Below are 21,625 nucleotides of genomic sequence, written 5' to 3'. Positions count from 1 at the left end.
TGCTCCTGGCTGCCTGAGCTGAACATGGAGAGTGTCTGTCAGGCTGACCTTTGTTCAGCCTGACAGACACTCTTCATGAGGGGCAAAAGGTGGGGGGGGTGTGGCCCCTCCACCATAAAGGACGGACCGCCACTGTCCTACACTCTTCCACTATGATCACAATAGAGCTGTTTGGAATTATCAAACTTCCAACACGTTCCTTAGTGATGCAAACTGAATACCTGATATCACACAATTGTATGCTGTTTTTCTGAAGACAGTATAACTAGTTCAATTGAACCTGTCTCACCAGTCACTAGACTACCCATTAACTCAGACTAACTTAAAGCAGGTTTTAATTTGTAAAAAAAGTAATGTCAGGGATCTTCTCAAAAGGCAACTGTAGCTTACACCACCCACTGCCTCTTCCAGCACTGTCGTTGTCAGTACCAACAGAATTACTAACCTTTACACTCCCACAAGTGTGGCAATCTGGGCTACTCCCAATGCTTCAAAATGGCAAGGATGGCTGGTACAATACATTTTAATGTATATATATTTTTTAATCCTATCTATTGAAAAATTTGTGGTAAAACGCAGAAGAACATAGTCAATACTGAAGCACCAAAAATAAAAGCATATGGGGTACAGTACAGAAAATAAATAAAAAGACAGCGTACAGTAGACTGCAGTACAATACGGTGAAACTGAAGCATGATCCAGTGGAAGACTCCCCCTGGCTGCGAGGAGAGGAGTGTGGTATCTGGTGCAGAGTAAAAACGTCCTGAAAGGGATCCAGGTATTTAAGGGAGGGGCGGAAGGGTGACCCATCTGGGAGTATTGATTAACCATATTCTTGCAGTAGGCAGCATATTTTAACCATCATGAGCATTGCGGGACTGTCCTCTGCATCCAGACCTTAGCAACTCATCGCTTCACCAAGACAAATATGACAGACGCAAGGCATCTGCAGGAGAAGGACAATGCTGAATTGTTACCAAGAAGGGCAGTCTGAGGGGATGGGAAAAATGAGACACTAAGGGGCATATTTATAAGCCCCTAGTGCCACCTTGCTGCACATTTATGGCATTTATCTTGATGCAAATGTGGCGTTAAAGTGGCATTTCCCATGCGTCATATTAACAAAGTGGTGCAATAGTTGAATTGCACCACTTCGTAAACCCTTGCACCACATAATGCCTGCGCTAGGCATAATGTATGCAAGGGGGCGTTGCCCCCTTAGGATGGCTGAAAATCATGGTGCAAGGAAATCAAAGAGATTTTCTTGTGCCACTTATTTAGGCACGTTTAACGCCTGCTCAGAGCAGGTGTTAAAAGGGGGCATACCATGATTTATAATGGGCCCCTATGTACTCTGCAGGACTAGCGCCAATATTTTGGTGCTACCACTGCAGAGCACATCCATAGCGTAAAAAAACTGACGCTATTGCCCCTACCCTTCACCATGGTGCACTGTATATTAAATACAGCACACACATGGTGGCGGTAGGGAGGCGCTAAGGGGCACAAGGAAAGTGACGGTGCACTGGGTGCAGTGCCACGTCCCTCAGATCTGCCCCTAAAAATCTTAGAAATAGATTGGAATGTATTGTGGCAGAAAGCAGCAAGACCAATGTTAAACCTTGCCATATGAGTAATATCAGCATTAACGAGACCCCCATCTATGACATTTACTGGTAAAGGCATTGCTAAAATGTAAGATTCTAGCCGATGTATAATAATAGTGATGTAGAAATTTAACATGTATCAGCTCATGTTTGTAATTAAAAGGGGTATTGTTAACTTGCGACTGGCAGTATGCTCAAGTCTTATTTGTAAGTTGGTAGCCCATCGAGGGCCCCCACCTGTGCCCACCTCAGCGAGTGAATCCAACGAGGCAGTAGAAAAGTTAATGTATACATACAAGTGTTAACGCGTCCCTTTATGGAAATTTATTACACATCAGGACTCGTTTTAGGCCAATGAATCTTTTGACCCAGTTGAGAGACACCTTAGGACGAGATAGCTAATCAATATGTCAATCAATACGTTAATAATCTCATCAGTATTTATTACAACAATACATCTTACTTTAGTCAAAGTTATTAATCAAATCAAGACGCTACTATGACCTTTCAGCCATGAATAACCACACCGATTTAGTAGAATTTTATGAATTTTATTCCCTATTAATTACAGTCTAAAAGCAGATGTGTTAATCTCAGTACCAAGAAACATAATAGCATAATCACGATATGGCAACTTTGATAAGCTTTCATTAAAGCAAGAATCACAAACATCAGAACATAACACGGAGTGAACATAGGTCAAATTCAGCAGAGTGTGAATAATGCATCATTTCAGCAAAGCATAGTCTTGGTCGTTTGTCTATTTGCGTCAGTTTTGGTGAACACCTGTCCTAACCGCTGATTGCCATTCGCATGTTGGGCTTCATGCAAAACAATTTAGAACAACAATTTGGAAAACATCTAACTATGGTCACTGTCAAAAGTAAGCAGTTGGTACCTAAAAAGGAAAAGCAAGCAGACAATTCACAAATGCATTGTCATAATTACCCTCCAAGGTTTAGGTCAGCGCACAGGTTCAGTCTTCGTCTTCAGGACATCAGTCAATTCGCCATCAGTCAAAACTCAGCTCCGGGGCAAAAGGGCACTTCCCTCATAAGGAGGTAAAGTGTAACATAGACAAATCTAAGGGCAAGGATGGTTTTAAATAAACCACTAAGGGCCAGATGTAGCAAAGTGTTTGCGCCTCACAAACAGCGAAAAACTCAGTTTGAGAGGCGCAAAAGCCTCTTTGCTATGCAGAAATGCATTTTGCGAGTCGGACCCGACTCGCAAAATGCATTTCTGACTCGCAAAAAGGAAGGGGTGTTCCCTTCCTGTTTGCGACTCGCAATGCAATTCAATTTCATTTGCGACCGCAAAAGCGGTCGCAAATGAAATCTCAGTTACCATCCACTTGAAGTGGATGGTAACCCATTCGCAAACGGGAAGGGGTCCCCATGGGACCCCTTCCCCTTTGTGAATGGAAATAAAAATACTTCTTCAGAGCAGGTAGTGGTCCAAGGGACCATTGCCTGCTCTGAAAAATACCGAAACAAAAGGTTTCGTTTTTTTTTCTAAGTGCAGCTCGTTTTCCTTTAAGGAAAACGGGCTGCAGATAGAAAAAAAAAACTGCTTTATTAAAAAGCAGTCACGGACATGGTGGTCTGCTGTCTCCAGCAGGCCACCATCCCCGTGAGTGCCCATACTCGCAATGGGGTCGCAAACTGAGACCCACCTCATTAATATTAATGAGGTGGGTCTTTTCGACCCCATTGCGAGTTGCAGAAGGTGTCTGAGACACGTTTCTGCATACCAAATTGCGACTTGCAATTTGCGAGTCGCACGGACTCGCAAATTGCAAGTCGCAATTTCCTTCCTACCTACCTACATCTGGCCCTAAGTCACCAAACAGAGTGACAGAGTTTCTGGATAAAATCAATAGCATTCCCTAACCCACCTAAATGACTCCTCGTGACATGGGTTTTTATCCCTTTTCCATTGTACATTCCCCCAAAATTCTATTGGACATTTGTTATACCCCACTATCTTCAACCTATCAGAAAATTCATTAGGTAACCCAACTTTTCACCCCATATTATTTTCAAGTCTTTGATTGGTCTTCATTATTGACGTCTTCCGAGGTGGCACGTCCGTATGATTTCATCTTTCTGTAATTCTTTGCACATCTTTTGGTCAGCAGTTCCATTGTCTTCACCGGTTTGAATGACCTTGTACATCACATTAATCTACACTGTTTCAGTTTGCTTTTTAACATTTACTCTGCACACAATGAAGATGCATGAGAACGGATCTAACATGGTTACATTCGTTTTCTAATTTGAAGAAAAAGAACACACAGGGTCGTGCCCCTTTGTGAGTCAGCTTACTGAAAAATAGAAAAATGCATTTAATATGAGAGCCAAACAGCTAAGCTTCAGCTCATGCTAACTTAGGGCCTATGAGGATTCCAGCACAGATTCAATAACGCAGTCATTAGTACAAACTTATTTAAACACAATATAAACATTTTAGTCATCATTATTAGTCTACGTATACATTGGCGGCCACTCCCCGTGGTCACATTTCAAGTGCACGTTTAAGCAAAAATCACTATTATAGTTTCTATGCGGCATTGTCACACATTAATTCATAAACATTTCATGTTAATATAGATTATATAAGCTACGCTCTCTCACAAGATAGAGTGTCCCGCCCCAGCCCTCCTAGAGTAAGCAGTCAGGGGAGTGGTCTCAGGTGGATTTGCAAGGAAGGTAGGAAGAGCCACCCCGTCTCAGATGGCAGTTTAAGGTAACAAAATGGTGCAAGGGTATTCACACCTGGCCAGGTGCAGTGTTGTGAAATGATTACATCGTCAACAATATGCCACCTAAGGTGAGTAAACCTATCTTACGGAGAGGACGATTCATGGCTCTCTCACTTGTAGAAGGGAGCATTGTGTTATCTGCTAAAAGGAGAAAGGGCGAATATGGAAGTGAATGCTGCAGACTACTCTGCCTGTCACACCAGGCCCAACAGGTGGTGGCAAGGACACCCACAGCTCGCTGAGTGACACGTGGTGGCACACAAATTCGACCCAACAGCAAATGCGTACAGGAAATGCGATATTGACCTGTCTGACATGTTCAGGTGTAGTCAATGTCATGATTCAGTATTTTAAGTAATGTACCTGCACCGCTAAGTAATAGATGTTGAAGTCCGCCAGCACAAGGCCACCAAGCTGCAGAGGATGTTTGAGAACCTCTCAGCGGATCCTGGGCTGATCACTTCCCTGTATTAGAGGAAAGAGGGCCTGTTTCAGCTGAACAAAAAAATGCAACGGGAGAAGAACAGGAATATTAAAATTAGATATACAAAATGCAGGGAGCAGCACCATCTTGAATAACAAAATCCTCCTCAATAACGAAATGGCAACCGTAACCATTGAACAATGCAATTATGCAAACAAAAAGCTTGTCTATTGTAATACCGACGTTGCTATGGATCAGGTCATCGTTATCATGTGAAACCCATGCCCCAAGGCAACAGACACCAGCAAGACTCCTACATAGCAGGTACTCAATTTGAATGTATATTGAATTATATGAAACACTCATGGATGTGCCAGCTCCACAAAAATAGACAAACACCACCACCATCCGGTGGGCTGTCATAAATGCCATTGTTGAGAGTTAAGTGTCGGCGTTAAGCACCAGCAGACACCAGCATATAATAAGCACTGACTTAAATACTTTGGGGTAGCAGGCAGCTGGATCAGGAGTGCTTCACTTTTGGTTTTTTTATCCCTTCTTATTAGCATCTGTAAAGGTAAACATGTTCTTAAAGCTGAGTTGAGCAGGGTACTGTGTTGAGTTGGGCATTTTCGATGCAGCAGCAATTTTATCGTATTTTTATCATCTAAATAAATGTTAGCCCTGCCCCATAGACACCGCAGTGCTGCTCTTGCTCACAGTCAAGGTGCACCCTCTAGGTGTTTTTACCTGTGTGTTTGTCTCACTATATGCTTTTTCTAGGGGTATAACAGGAAATAAACCAGGACCCCATCCGGGGGCAGGGGAGGGGTGCTCCCTTTGGTCAGCACTCTGTGAGCCTGGCGGGTGGCATTGCTGCTTGGTAGGAAAAGGACACTGCAGCTGCCAATTACTCCAGCCATCATTATTGCCATCCAGCCCTCTGTACTCATACCTACATTCACCATGTCTACATCCCCTTCTCTGCCATTGAGCAATCCTGCTTTAGTAGCTCAGGTAGTACACTAGATAGTACATGTAACATAAAGGAAGTACAAAAAAGCTTCAATAAAGCCAGAACTCCCTTGTGAGCTGACAAAAAGAAGAAATAGTGAATCAAACTTCTCTTTAGGCCAGGGCAGCTTCAGGGACCAGGGCTGTCAAAGACCACAAAGGGAAATACTCCTTTCAATCAACCTTAAGTTGCATTCAATTCAAAAGAGACGTGTGTGGGGGGGAGAGACAACCTCACTCAAGCTACTGCACATTTGCAGGTACACTACACAACTTGGTATATGCATCTTCTTGCCCTTTATATGAATGTTTCATACATCAGAGTGAGCCCGTGCTACTCCAAGTGGGCCCAGGAGGTCGGCCCTAAGCTAAAAAAAAAATTAAACAAGCAGTGTCCTGGGTTTAATATGGCCATGCATGCAGGTGTACGCAGAAATTATATTTCTGTGCAATAGAACATCTAAGAGAAACCTATTGGCGTTGCCAATGATCAGTAGTGATCGTAATGTTAGAAATTGGGTCTTTAGTTGGCAGAGGTTTACACCCTTTTCCAAGAAGGGACAACAATCCTAGTCAGGGTAAGTCACAACACAACCCAAATTATTCTGTGGTAGTTTGGCACAGAGCAGGCAGGCGTAACTTAGAAGGCAATGTGTAAAGTACCTGTGCAATAACTCATACAGTAACACAGTAAAAACACCACAGAAATATGTCACACAGGTTTAATAAAATAAAATAAGGTAAAAACAAAGAAAATCAAATGTACAAAACCAAAGTTATGAATTTTTAAAGATGTAATCCCACTAAAGTGCTTAGAGACACAATAGCTCCAACTGGGGCTATCACTGCATCATTGACGGAGTCGTTCCCAACAATCTGACTCCACAGGAGCCAGTCACAGAATCGCATGGATCCTCCGGCACAGTACTTTTGAAAATGAAGGAACAAAGATGTTGCACGGAGTCCTGGAGGTGATACGTTGCTGTAGCTGGTGCGGCCTCAGTCCCTTACAGCATCTGGGGAGGTGAGACATCAGTTCCCACTGTGAGGCAGGGGTAGGCAAGGCGTTGGTTCGATCCTGTTGCACGGGAGCTGATGCAGTGTCACTGGTGGGGTCTCAGTTCCTTGTCGCCCGACAGGGTCAATGGATCTCGCGGTCAAGACGTGATGTGTTGACTTCACAGTGTTGTGATCACTCTGAGGGATGTCAGCAGCGTCGTAGCATTGTCAGATTTGCGTTGCAGGCCGTGGTCATTGCGCACAGTGAGGAGCAGGCAGCAGTGTGGCATCAGGCAGCGGCGTCTGTACTGGAATCACTGAAGTTGGTCCTGGAGTCACTAAAGTCAGAAAACTAGCTAGAAGCTAGTAGTTGAAGTCTTTGTTGGCACCTGAATCTTCAGAACAGGAGGCAAGCTCAATCAAAGCCCTTAGAGAGCACTTTTGGGGGCATCAGGGCAACAAGCAGGGCAGCAGTATATATCAGCAAAGCAGTCCAGATATGTCCTTTCTGCAGCCAGGCAGTTCCTCTGACAGAGTTCAGATGTAGATCGAGGAGTGTCTGATTTGGTGGCGTCAGAGACCCAGTTTAAATATTCAAAAATGCCTTTGAAGTGAGGGGAACATCAATGAGTGGTTTTGAAGTTCACAAGTTCCCCTTTCAGCCCATTCCTGTCTGACAGGATCCTTGTGGGGGGTTATCAGTCCTTTGTGTGTGGGTAGGCCATTACCGTTTGAAATGTAAGAGAGAGCCCCTCCACCCTTCCTGCCCAGGGAGACCCATTCAGTATGCAGATGAATGCAGATGTGACTGAATGTCCTGTCTTAATGGCTGTCTGGGTGGAATGCACAAGGGAAGCTGTCAACCAGCACAGACCAGACATGGATTGGAAACAGGGATGTAAGGCACAGGGGGCAGTAAGTGCAGAGGAATGCCCACTTTCTAAAGTGGCATTTCTAAAATAGTAATATCAAATTCAACTTAACCAGTAAGCAGGGTTTTTTATTACAATTCTGGCAATACTAAACATGACAGGGCTACACTTCCAGATCAGAATCTACCACTTAAAAGTACATGAGGGAAGTTCTAATGCTAGTCTATAAGAGGAGCAGGCCTCACAGTAGTGTAAAACTAATTTGTGAGCTTTTCACTACCAGTGCATGTAAAGCACATAGGTACATGTCATGCCTTTTACTTACATATCACCCTGCCCTGTGGGTTACCTAGGGCCTACCTTAGGAGTGACTTTAGAAAAAACGAAGTTTAAGGCCTGGTCAGTAGTTTTAAATGCCAGGTCGAAGTGGCAGTGAAACTGCACGCACAGGCCTTGCAATGGAAGGCAAGAGACATGGCTAAGGGGCTACTTATGTGAGTGGCACAATCAGTGCTGCAGGCCCACTAGTAGCTTTTTAATTTACAGGTCCTGTGCACCTCCAGTGTACTTTACTAGGGATTTACAGGTAAATTAAATATGCCAATTGGGTAGAAACCAATGTACCATGTTTAGGGGAGATAGCACATGCACGTTAGCAGCACAGGTCAGCAGCCGGAAAGTGCATAGAGTCTTAAAACAAGCAAAAACAGGGTCAGAAAAACAGAGGAAGGCATGTAAAAAGTTAGGAGATGACCACCCTAAGGTTGTCAGGTGGTATAAGAGGAGGTAGTGGTTCCGGTATTGTCTTGGTGGTACTGATTTTGGTGTTATTGGTGGTGGGGGCATTTCTGTTTGTGGTGTTCAGGTTGATGACTTCTACTGGTAGATGCATTATTTGTGTTATAGCTGACACATGGACTAAGTCTGCTTCATGGCCATACTCTTTATTTCAGTATCATTTAATTTTTTCAGCAGTGTTTTGTGAACTACAGTATCAAAGGCTGCTGAACGATACAAAAGCAGTACTATGTTCTGAAGGTCATCCCAAGAAGTAATTAATGGAGGTTGGGTGCCTTTTCCCAGGTCTAAAACCTGTTTGTTGGTCAGAGAGTAGGTTATCTTTCTCTAGGAAATCTGAGATCTAAATGAATGCTGCATTATCAATTACTTTATCCTCCAATGATCAATTTGATATACATCTGGAATTTGTTGGGGTTTGATGTCTAGTCTTTGCTTCCACAGGACAAACTTGATATTAAAGGTTTTCAGTTTCCTGAGGAATTCTCCAGAAGACCGTAATCCAATAATCTGCACTCTAGTTGGACTGCCTGCAAGGGTATCTATGAGAATGATCTTGAATACGTTTGGAGGCATGGGCCAGCATGTATTGCAACAATGGTGAGTGTTGTTAGATTGTTTGCTTCTTTTAAGGACAGAAGGCTAATGGAGCATAGCTTTAGGTGTGTGTTAGGAAGTGGGTTTAATGGACCTGGGCATTTTAATCAAGTGTTCTGCAAGAAAGACCCAAAGTACTTGGGAGCAATTGGTGCGCTCCGGAGTGCAATCTGATTTTCAGAAATTCAGAGATGTTTTTGGATAATCCTTATATGACTTTCTGTTCTGAAATTAATTGAGAATAGTACAATTTCTTAGTTTTTTTATCTGTAGTTTGCAGACTCTGATAGACCTTGTGCCAGGTTTTTATCTGACTGGTTGTGTGTTTTCTTCTACTTCCTTCCTAGTATTCTTATTTTCTGATTTCGTAGACTTATGTTTGAAATTAGCTAGCCCACCTCCTGCTGTAGTTCCCTGTGACTTGAGGATTTACATGGAGCAACTGTGTTGAACATATCTTTGAGTCAGCATGACACTGGTTGATGGACATCAGTGATTTCAGTGATTGCATCTTCAGGTATTCTATCAGGAATAAGTCTATATTGAAACTCTCCATAGTATGTTAAATGAAATGTTGTTAGATGTTGGTGGAAACAGTAGCATCATTGGTAGGTTTAAATAAAAATACATGAGATGATGGGCACTAGCAGCAATTACGTGTCTTCAACTGACATTAGGTCTTTTGAGGCAGATATGACATTAAAATTATGGCCTACATCATATTTGGCACAGATGAAAAGTAAGTGGTAGTTCTCTGTAATCAGGTTCGTTAAACATTGGGACTCTAGTTTGCAGTCAGTTGACAACCTGTCCAAGTAGGGACCCTCACTGTAGTCAGGGTAAGGGAGCAACACCGCTCAGATAACTCCTGCTCATCCCCTTGGTAGCATGGCACAAGCAGTCAGGCTTATCTCAGAGGCAATGTGTTAAGTATTTATACAGGCACACACAGTAGCACTGTGAAAACACCACAAAATGGCTCCACACCAGTTCAGAAAAATAGCCGATATTTATCTAAATCGAACAAGACCACCAAAATGGCAAGAATCCAACATACGCAAGCAAAGATATGAATTTTTAAAGTAAGAAGAGTCTTAATCCATAGAAATCAATGGATGCAATGTTTTAGCACAAAGTACCTGGTATGCATCAAAAATAAAGCCCAAGGCTAGCATGTGACGAAAAAGCAAGCAATGCATCGATCCCTTACTCGCAAGTGAGGCCGTGCGTTGAAGCAATACATTGGTCCTTTCCATGCACGGGAAGGATGCGTCAATTTCCGGACAAGCAGCCTCAGGTCTGTGCGGTGATGTTGAAGATTTTGACGCCCAAGGCCGATGCGTAGAAAATTCCGATGTGCTGTGTGAAGGGTCCACGTTGAGAACAGGCGCTGGATCAATTCTCTAGCTGTGAGGCAGAAGCTTCATCGAATTTTAAGCCCTGGGACAGGCGCTGCATCGATTTTTCTAACATGCACACAGCGGTGCATGGATTTTCCCTCACGGGTTACCAGCTCCCACTTCTAAGGGCCCATGACTGGATTTGGCACCACTTAACAAGTGAAGACTCAGCAGAAGAGCCCAGGCACTGGCAGATGAAGTCTTTGATGTCCCTGAGACTTCATAACAGGGGATAAGCTCAGCCCAAGCTCTTGAAGAAACTTCACAAGCAGGTTTTCAGAAAGAAAAGTCCTGTCCATTCCCTCTTCAGGCAGAAGCAGCAGGCCAGCTCAGCAAAGCAACAGGCAATCTGGCAGGTCCTCCTCTTAGCATCAAGCTCTTCCCTTGGCAGAGGTTCCTCTTGATCCAGAAGTAATCTAAAGTTGTGGGGTCAGCAATCCAATACTTATATTCATTTCTGCCATCGAAAGTCGATGTAGTGCTCAAGACCCTGCCCCTTTCTTGCCCTGCCCAAGACACACACCATGGAGTTGGTGTCTGGATTGTGCGAGGGCAGGCACAGCCCATTCAAGTGCAGATGTCAGCTCCTCCTTCCCACTCTAGCCCAGGAAGACTCATCAGGATATGAAGGACACACCTCAGCTCCCTTTGTGTCACTGTCTAAAGTGAAGTCACAAACAGCCCAACTGTCAGACATGTATTCAGCAACCAAGCAGAGGCACAGAATGGTTAAGCAAGAAAATGCCCACTTTCTAAAAGTGGCATTTTCAAACGCACAATCTAAAAAAACTACTTTACCAAAAGATTTATTTTTCAATTGTGAGTTCAGAGACCCCCAACCTCCTTATCTCTATCTGCTCCCAATGGGAAGTTGCAACTAAATGATATTTAAAGGCAATCCCAATGTTCACCTATGGGAGAGATAGGCCTTGCAATAGTGAAAACCAAATTTAGCAGTATTTCACTATCAGGACACATAAAACACACCCGTAAATGTCCTCCCTTTTAAATACACTGAACCCTGCCCATGGGGCTCTCTAGAGCCTACTTTAGGGGTGCCTTACATGTACTAAAAGAGAAGGTTTGGGCCTGCAAGTGTGTGCACTTGCCAGGTCGACATGGCAGTTTAAAATTGCACACACACAGACACTGCAATGGCAGGTTTGAGATATGTTTACTGGACTACTCATGTGAGTGGCACAATCAGTGTTGCAGGCCCACTAGTAGCATTTGATTTACAGGCCCTGGGAACTTCTGGTGTACTTTACTAGGGACTTACTCGCAAATCAAATATGCCTACCATGGACAAACCAATCACCAATACAATTTCAACAGAGAGCATATGCACTTTCGCACTAGTTAGCAGTGGTAAAGTGCCCAGACTCCTAAAGTCAACAAAAACAGGTCAGAAAAAATAGGAGGAGGGAGGCAAAAAGTCTGGGGATGACCCTGCAAAAAGGGCCAGGTCCAACAAGGTTATTGAGGAAACCTATGGTCTGGTGGAGATTGAGTCTGCCAAAACAGATGTTGATGTCTCCTAGAACACATAGATTATGCTGCTGTTTTGTATTTTCTGAAACAGAGTCCAGGAAGGTGTCCATGAAATTCGTTTTGTGTGGAGTTGGTTGTTAGATTAAAAGAAAGAAGATGGTGTTGATGAGCACTGGTGAACAACTAAGAAGAATTCACAGTTTCATGTTGAGTGATCTTTACCATGGTAGCTGTTTTGGGAAATGTTTTGGAATGTGGCGAGTCCTCAGCCACTATATTGATTGGCCCATTTCTGCAGAGTGTTAGGCATCCTTTGAAAATTGGAATGCTAAACATGGAGCTATGATTTTACAGTTATATGTAGGTGGTGTAAATACATGTTGCAGTACACATGTGCGACTTAACTTTCATGCCATTGGTATACTCCCTGTGTTTACCTATTGTGGCCTTACTGAAAAGTTGTATTAGCTATGCTTACCTCATGTTTTAAAGACAGGGCATATGCCCTGTATTTGCTGAATGGGATTATGACCGTGACTAGAGTCAACACCCAGCAAAACAATCCAAAAAATGCGACCATGTGGAAAGTTCCCATTACTAGTCTTATAAAGAAAATTCATTCTAATTGATTAAGGACTTGGATATGACTTCAGTGGAAAGGGATAGTCTGTCACAAATCCTATGGCACTTGTAATACAATGGGCGGGATATCCATCATGTTTGTGATGGAGTATCCCATCCGACAGACCCATAGTTTTAATAACATTGGCATTGTTTGGAAACTTTACATAATTATTTATAAATATTGCAAAGACATTAAAGCATTCAGGCCCATATTTATACTTTTTGATGCTGGTTTGCATATTTTTTTTTACCGCCAGCTAACACCATTCCTATGCACCATGCAGTCACCTTATTTAAGGAATTACATTAGCCGGCGTAGGGGAAAATGGGGGTTGTGCGTCAAAAAATGGTGCAAGTCAGGTTTGAGGCTAAAATCATGCCTCAAAGCGGACTTGCGCCATTTTTTGACTCACAAATCCCATTGAAATGACTCCTGTCTTAGCAAAGACAGGAGTCATGCCCCCTTGCCAATGGCCATGCCCAGGGGACTTTTGTGCCCTGGGCAGTGGGCACAGTGGCATGTAGGGGGGCCCAAATTAGGCCCCACATGCTACTTTTAAAAAATTAAATAAAAATACTTACCTCAACTTACCTGTACTTACCTGGGATGGGTCCCCCCATCCATGGGTGTCCTCCAGGGGTGGGCGAGGGTGGCAGGGGGTGTCCCTGGGGGCAGGGAAGGACACCTCTGGACTCCTTCCATGGTCAGAGACCATGGAAGTGAGGCCACAGGTCCCTAAACGCCTGCCCTGACCCAGGCGTTAAAAAACGGCGCACATCAGGCTGTGTGCCGTTTTTTAAGGCCTGCCCCCTCCTGTGCGTCAAAATGACGCAGGAGTATAAATAAGGCGCACAGGCCTTAAAGTCATTTGTTGGGCGGGAACGCCTACCTTGCATGTCATTAACGCAAGACAGTTTCCCGCATCTAAAAAATGACGCACACTGAGGAATTTTGACGTCCGCGGGCTCGGGCGCCAAAGTTTAAATATGGTGCACGGTTTGCGGCTAATGTGCGGCAAAAGTTTTGATGCACATTCGGCGCAAACAGAGTATAAATATGCCCCTTAATGTTTTTCTCACTTGCTGTGAAGCAATGCACACTTTAAAATAATATTCAAAATACCTTTTTTATACTTAAAAAAGCACAGTCACTTTTTTAAAGTTTTGGAAGTTAAATACTATTGTAGAAAAAGGTGGTAATTACTAATTAAAAGGTTGAAAAGTTATTTTGGATTTTGATGACACTTCTTGATGAAAGAAAAGTGTCACCATTCCAACTAATGAAAGCATAGTGCATATACAAAACTGAAAATCCAGCTCCCTTGTACAAGATGAAAAGGAGAGGTTTTAGCAGTTTTCAGTTTTGGCTGTGGTGATTTGCAGGCTCTTAACACATGATAAACCTGATTACAGTAACAATTTAAGTTTTCAAAATTAAGTTGGTATCTACAATTTCTAGCTCTGATGGTTGACTTGATGTCATGTTTCAGTAGCACACTTGAATAATAAAAGATCATGCTTCCAATAACAAGAAGCTTTCCATATCCTGTCCAACAATGTGACCACTCTTTACAAGTTATGTTCAATTGAAATCTTTTAAAATGCGTACTTTAGCTTTGTGAGTGGTGCAGCCTAGCATAATAATGACTTATTGTGTTTGATTCACACCAAAGTAAACTTGGCACTAAAACTGATGATATGTGGAAATTCATTGTATGGCAAGGGCTTAACAATTTCAATAGAACGTTTTTGGAACGAGCTGGTAAACTGACATGCACCCCTGCCCTGAGTAACCTGGCAGCATGTGAAACTGGAATCCTGATTTTCTTTTGGCCCGAGCACACACTGAATCCTTCATGCACTCATGCTTAAGCCAGAAATTGACTATGAAACCCAGGGCCTGACTTTGAGGTCAAGAGGGCTGCTAAAAGAATAATCCACAGTGGACACAAGGCTATCATTCAAGTCATTGGGACATGTACTGTGTGTGATAATGACAGCATATTACTTTTGAATCCTTGCATTCACTAGGCTTTTTTCACTTGTTCTAAGTGAGAACAGCCTTATTCATATAAATGTGTGCTCAACTGTCAAGCCTGGACCCTGTCGTGATGACCTTGTGTGTACACCCAGTGCCTCTGTATGTATGGCACTTTTAAGTTACCCTAAGTCTCCAGTATTGGGTAATACGTGCACTCAGAGTCCATAAATTAAATACTACTAGTGGGCTGCAGTACTTAATGTGCTACTCACTAAAGTAGCACTGTAAAGCATATTTCCAGGCCTGCCACTACAGCATTGGTGTGGAAATTTAAACTACCATTTCGACCTGGTAAAATAAACTGTTTGCCAGGTATAAAGTTCCTTCTGATACTTGTATGTCACCTTTAAGCTACACCCTAAATGCCCACAGGGCAGGGTGCATGGTGTTTAAAATGTAGGGCATGTTTATTTAATGTTTTACACACCTGGGCAGTGAAAAACCTCCAAAGACGTTTTTCGCTATGATAAGGTTGACTTTCCCATATGGTGACATTGGTTCACACTATAACATTTAATGAGCGATAACTCCAGTTTAGGGGTAGCTAGAGAACTGCTTCAAGGACTCATTGTAATAGTAATTTACAATCCAACATAGTTGCCACGTCAGATTTTAAATGACCATTTTGGAAATTACACTTTTACTACCTAAAATAAAACAAAAGTCTTTCCTGCCAGTGTCCACCTACCACCTGATACCTGATGGCTTTCCTGTGATGAAATGTGCATTGTTCCGAGACAGTACACAAATTCTTCTGGGTGTGGTTAGGGGTGCTCCTCCCTCAGCAGAATTGCCTGGGGACTGCACCCTGTCCCATCCTGATCCTATGTTGTCACTAGCAGATGAAGCTCACATCTAGGCCTGCCTCCCTTTTGCCTCTCTAGTCTCCCAACACACAGAGAGTGGGAAAACTGACCAGAACTGGTTCAGATAGTGGTAAAAGGTTTTCTGCCACTCACAGGCTAGAACTTAGGCATAAGAGTGGGTCCCACATACCTCTCCTCAGAACACTCCTAGACCTGTGAAGAATCAGGAAAAGGACTGCTCTGCTGTCTGAAGAACCTGAAGGAAGACTGGACCTGCTTGCTTGTAACCCAGGACCCCAAAAGTGACAGCAGGGGTAATTTGGCTGTCCTTGTGTTTAAACTACAGGGGCACAACAAGCTTCCAGAGGCCTCTCAACTGGACCTGGCCTTGTTCCTGCTTCTGGCTTCTGCTGAAGTGAGGCCTTACTCCCAAGTAGTGCCCCCTAATGTCCCGGACCCTTCACTGGTTTTAAAGTTTGCTCCTCCTGTCCCTAAACTGCAGAAAGTGGGACTTACCCACAGCCATCTCAACAGTACTCTTCCAGAACCACTCATAGCATGACTCATGCATTGTTGTGCTCAATGCAACTCTTCCCACAACCCATTGTAAAACCTCTCACCCACAGCCACCTACAATAACTCCACAGTCACTCACAATGACACTTCATCGGCAGATGCTTGAAGAGATATGGGATATTCACATAAAATGCTAAAAAAGAAACCCAGAAATAGATGTTTTTCCTAGGGCAGAGGCACTGATATCTCTGCTATTGGGTATACCCTCTCAACAATTAACATTTAGTCAGAAGTGACAACTTCAATGCCTTTGATGATGTTTTTTCCTGCCAATGTCCACCATGTACATCATAATGTTTATGTAATGAAAAAATGCCCAAATGTGTCCCATGCAGTAGGAAAATATTCCTAGTGTGCAGCAGCTGCTGCCTCAAATCTCAAGGAGAGGTGCGGGGAGTAGGGATAGGGGAACGAGGGGATAAAAAAAAAAATAATAATAATATATATTTTTAAACTTACCTTTTCTGTCGCTGCCGCTTAGCTCTTGGCTACCCTTCTTGTGGTGTCCCAGCATTCACTGAGACACCAGCAGAGGCTCCCCAGCAATCCTGATGCTGCTTTTTTGCTAAAACTGGCATGAAGGCAGTGCCAGGATTGGTCTGAGCAGAAGTGACTGCCGCTCAGACACAACCCTGGGGCCTGTGAAGTTTCTCCAACCTGGCTGCTAAACACAGCCAGGCTGGCGAAACCTAAGTATGCATGTGTGTTTGGCCAGTCGGAGACGGCCAGCCAAACACACATGTGCACTTAGTACATTCCACTCCTCCCACCTTCCACAGCCCCGCACCACCCTGAACACGCTGCTGGCTGAGCAGCAGATGAAAGATAAAACAATAATTAATTATTGTTTTATTTTTCATCTCCTGGCTTAGCCAAGGGGGTGACGCTCCATCGTCATTGTGAAGGAGATGTGTGTCAGGGACTTTAGGTTTACTTCTGATGAAAGAACCTGACTTTGGAAGTCTGCTTTGGGGAAAAAATGTTGACAGGTTTGCAAGCTGCCGTAATAAGTCGAACTAATCTTTTTTCCCCAGAGTCATCTCTGCCCTTACGTGAACCTTTAAGTTTTCATAGGGACGTGGTCAGTAAAAAACTTGACTCCACATGCCCCATCTACTGAGGTACGGAGGGGCAATCGTGGTGAAATTACCTGCTCAGTTCTGGATGGGTGAATGTCTAGAATTAAATGAAGACCGGACATCTCTCTTGTTAATGGGACAGAACCCTGACCCAGTAAGTTAATGTTGTTCATCCCTTTTCTCCATTCTACATAACACATTTAACAGCAGGATACACAACTTGACTATTTGTTGAAAATCTTGCCATGGGAGAACAAATCAACAGCAGTGTAAACTCACGCCAAAATCAAAAAGATGTCCGGATGGAATATTTATCATCTCTTCAGGCAAGGGCAAGACATGCAAGGTTAAGCCAACTAGTATTATTATTGCGTTCTTTACATCAACCTCTTACTAAAAACACTTTGAATTGCATCATCAAGATTATTGGTTAAATTAAGACATCTAAGGGCATATTTACAAGAAACTGGTGCATCAGTGCTGATGTGCCAGTTTTCTTGCGTTGCCCCTGTCCCACCTAACGACACCATGGGTGTACTGTATTTACAATACAGCGCACCATGGTGCATGTTAGTCCAATAGCGTCAAACTTTTTGGCGCTATTGTAGTGCTCTGCTGCACTAGTGTCAACAATCAATTTTGATGCTAGTGCAGCAAAGTGCAAGGAAGCCCATTGATTAAGATGGGTGTGTCCCTTTGACACCTGCTTTGAGCAGGCGTTAAAAATGAAGTAAAAAATGGCGCAGTGAAATCTTGTCCTAATGCTGGAACAACCCCCCCTTGCATAAATTATGTTTGACGCAGGCATAATGTGGCTCAAGGGGTCATAAAGTGGCGCAGTGCATGCATTGCACCACTTTGTAAATTTGGCGCTGCAAAAATTGCCTCCTTTAGCCACATTAGCGTAGGAAAAAGTGACACTAGTGTGGCACAAGGAGGCGCTACGGGCTTGTAAATCTGGCTTCCACTCCCTAATATTTTCAGTCTGATTGTTGCCTAAGGTCACTGGTAGTCAGGCTGTAGATTGTACACTGTGTGGCCTGCACTTGTCGAACAGATTCGAAAGCACAGTCCCGCCCTTACCCCAATTAAGAGTCTAATGAGAAAGTGTATTTAGTAATAGCAGTTGTCAATATCACCAAAAGACTGGACATTCAATCAGCGTGCTCTAAAATTTAAAGCATTTGTGTCTTAGAAGGGATGGCATTTCGCAGCTCAAGCAATGATGTCTTTGGAATAGTATGGAATAGGCCATAAGATAAAGCACAGGCTCAGAACCTATGAGGAAACCTGGTCCTTTCTTTCCAGGGCCACAATTGGAAACCAACATCAGAACAGCATCCATGGTTATTGACATTGGCAGGAGGGAGGTGTTAGGGGTGGCTCTAACCCTGCTCCCCATCAGTATCCTGGAAATGCCCTCATACTTGGACAGGTTAGGGTAACTACAGTGGGAGCTACTGACAATTCTGACATCTCTTTCATAGAATTCGAACTTAACTCTTGTTGTTTCTAAAGACAGCAAACCATCGAAACTCGTATTGAGAACATGTTGTTGTACAATGATTTGAACTTTACGTTTTCTGTTAACCTCTAGAAATTATACTTTTGTAACATATTTCAGCCTGCTGCCACAGACCAAATAATGAAATACTTCCTTATAAATTATCTCACCTTTAAAACTATGTTTTCTAGATCAACCATGCACGAAGACAGAAAAAGATGTCTCCGGAAGATCTTGTGAAGAAGCCAGTTCGAGAAGCTCTGCACCTGAGAACTATTTACGTCGGAAGAACATGAACCGGGGTGCCTAGCCTCTGGGATAGATATCTAAAATGAATTTCACAAACTGTTCAACTGAATACATCATGGCAGTCAAGTCCAAAACAGTAACTGAAAAGCTGCTAATTTCCCTGACATTAGCATTGATAACCATTCTGACAACGCTTCTGAACTTTGCTGTTATTTTGGCAATTTGCACCACCAAGAAACTGCACCAGCCCGCGAATTACCTAATATGCTCTCTGGCAGTTACAGATTTTCTTGTGGCCATTTTGGTGATGCCCCTGAGTATCTCATACATAGTAATGGATACCTGGGCTCTGGGATACATCATCTGTGAAATATGGCTCTCTATTGACATGACCTGCTGCACCTGTTCTATTCTTCACCTATGCGTCATTGCACTTGATCGATATTGGGCTATCACGGACGCTATTGAATATGCTCGCAAAAGGACGCCAAAAAGGGCTGGATTCATGATACTCACAGTGTGGGCCATATCGATCTTCATCTCAATGCCACCCTTCTTTTGGAGAAACCACTATAACAGCAGTATTCCCAGTGAATGTGTCATCAAGCATGACCATGTGGTCTACACAATTTACTCCACTTTTGGGGCTTTTTACATACCCTTGACTTTGATACTCATCGTCTATTATAGGATATACCATGCTGCCAAGAGCCTGTACCAAAAACGTGGTTCAAGTCGACACCTGAGCAACCGAAGCACCGACAGCCACAACTCCTTTGCTCACTGCAAGCTGACACATACATTCTGTGTGTCGGACTTCTCTACGTCAGACCCTACCACAGAATTTGATAAGATAAATGTTTCGGTGAGGATCCCACCTTTTGACAATGACATGGATCCGACTGGTGACCGCCAGCAGCAGATCTCTAGCTCAAGAGAGCGCAAGGCAGCCAAGATCCTGGGGCTCATTCTGGGGGCTTTCATCTTGAGTTGGCTTCCATTTTTCATTAAAGAACTTGTTGTAGGCCTTACGCTCTGCTCTGTGTCAGACGAAGTAGCAAACTTCTTGACATGGCTCGGTTATGTCAACTCTCTTATCAACCCGCTGCTGTACACGAGCTTTAATGACGACTTTAAATTAGCCTTCAGAAAACTCATGCGATGCAAAGAACACTCTTTGAATGCATAGACCTACCGCACAGTGCTTACACAATGTGATTTTCTTATTGGCCTTATGAAAGGGTAATGTGCATTAATCTGCAGAATTTGAATGGACTTCTTTTTTTTATTGTTATTTCAGGGGCTTGTGATCTGTGTCTGTCGTGGGGTTTCTCTCTTTTTTGTGTTTTTTTCTTTTTAGCTTGCGACTCGGTATGTTTTCTACCTCTGGTATTACTCAAGATGCAGTTTTCAAGAATAAATTTTATAATACATAATAAGTACGTATTGACTGTAGATCAGGAAAATGTATTCTCTCATGCCTATGCTTCTGTTTGGTTTGAATCGCTGTAGCATGGCAGAGGGGTTATCTTAAACATAAGACATTAAAATCAGCTTTTACAGCTAGGAATGGGAGCTCATCTGTTATGTGAAAATGAGAGTGAAAGCTGGGTGTAAAGGTACATGGTAAACATCCACTACCTGAAAACAGTAACTAGCCATTGGTTACAGTGGCATTGCCCGACATGTGACACCCAAAAAATAAAAAAATAAAAAAATTGGTACTCAAATCAAGGTATCATGGTCTGCAAGTTGAAAACCACAAACATCCATGCATGCACACACATACGGTGCACTAAGCATATGTATGCAGGGCATGCACACCATTTATGGATTATTGACCATATTTGGTTCTCCATCATTTAAACTGGATGTATTCCCTCATTCATGTGATCTATAAAATAGCAACATACGTGCGAGAGGAAGATGGGGAAGTTTTGATTTGAATGATTAAATGAATGACTGATACTTGTAAAGTGCACAGCTACTCTACAAGGAGTGGCTTGGCGCTGAGGTATATACAGAGATTGGCGCAAGTCCAACCCGGCAACACTAACTTCTAAACAGGTAGGTTTACAAATTCTTTTTTTTTTTTAAATCTCTGGCCTAGATGGACCTTAAATATGAAAGAAGCTGATTCCATAACCTAGCAGCAACAATTGTAAAAGAAGAGCCTCCCAGGTGAAACTTTTTAAGGTGAGCAACCCCCACAAGGCTTCTATTACTAGATGAGATTTCCAAGGTCTTTCTTCCATGATTGTTGACCAAGATGGCAAAGGGATGGAAAAATACATCTGCAATGTCCTGTTTGATCAATAGCTCACATTTTTGGTTTCTAACATTGGTGGTAGCTGCCCTACTAGTTTTGAGTCTAATGAAATGAGGAATCATGTTTTGCAAGATTAACTCCGAGGTAAATGCTATGATTATCGTAAACATTACGACCCTGATTTAGAATTCCACGGTGAATACAATGGAGTACCCTGTCCACCAAACCCTCGATATGTCTGCCTCATTTGGAGACCGATGGACCTTTCTTATAGCATTAGAGCCTGCCATAGCGGGCTCTACCAGCCATTAAAGGTCTGCTCCAGCGTTAAAGGCACGAGCCGAAGACGAGGGCCTTTAACAAGGGAGTGGGCCTTTAATTGCCAGCAGAGCCCGCTACAGTGGGCTCTAAGGCTATTGGAACAGTCTGCCACTAGAAGGCAGAAGGTTCTAATAAATAAAACAAAGTCCTCATGGAGCCCAAGCTCCGTGAGGCCTTCCTTCACACCTGT

The 21,625-nt window shown here is 43.2% G+C and overlaps 1 protein-coding gene across 2 annotated transcripts in view; it reads left to right on the top strand.

Annotated features, from left to right (window-relative positions):
• Positions 1–20,541, top strand: part of HTR1E (5-hydroxytryptamine receptor 1E) — a 1,159,229-nt gene extending 1,138,688 nt beyond the window's left edge. Inside the window, exon 7 of one of the 2 annotated variants that reach the window (XM_069235572.1) lies at positions 18,788–20,541. In XM_069235572.1, coding sequence (XP_069091673.1) covers positions 18,928–20,034 — 1,107 coding nt within the window. In that variant the 5' untranslated portion in view covers positions 18,788–18,927 and the 3' untranslated portion in view covers positions 20,035–20,541. The remainder of the gene's footprint in view (positions 1–18,787) is intronic. The other variant, XM_069235571.1, reaches the window with a different exon arrangement.
• Positions 20,542–21,625: the final 1,084 nt, after the last annotated feature.

Source organism: Pleurodeles waltl, chromosome 5 (genome assembly GCF_031143425.1).
Source record: "Pleurodeles waltl isolate 20211129_DDA chromosome 5, aPleWal1.hap1.20221129, whole genome shotgun sequence".
Classification (NCBI taxonomy): domain Eukaryota; kingdom Metazoa; phylum Chordata; class Amphibia; order Caudata; family Salamandridae; genus Pleurodeles; species Pleurodeles waltl.
This window is presented reverse-complemented; position numbering and strand designations above follow the sequence as displayed.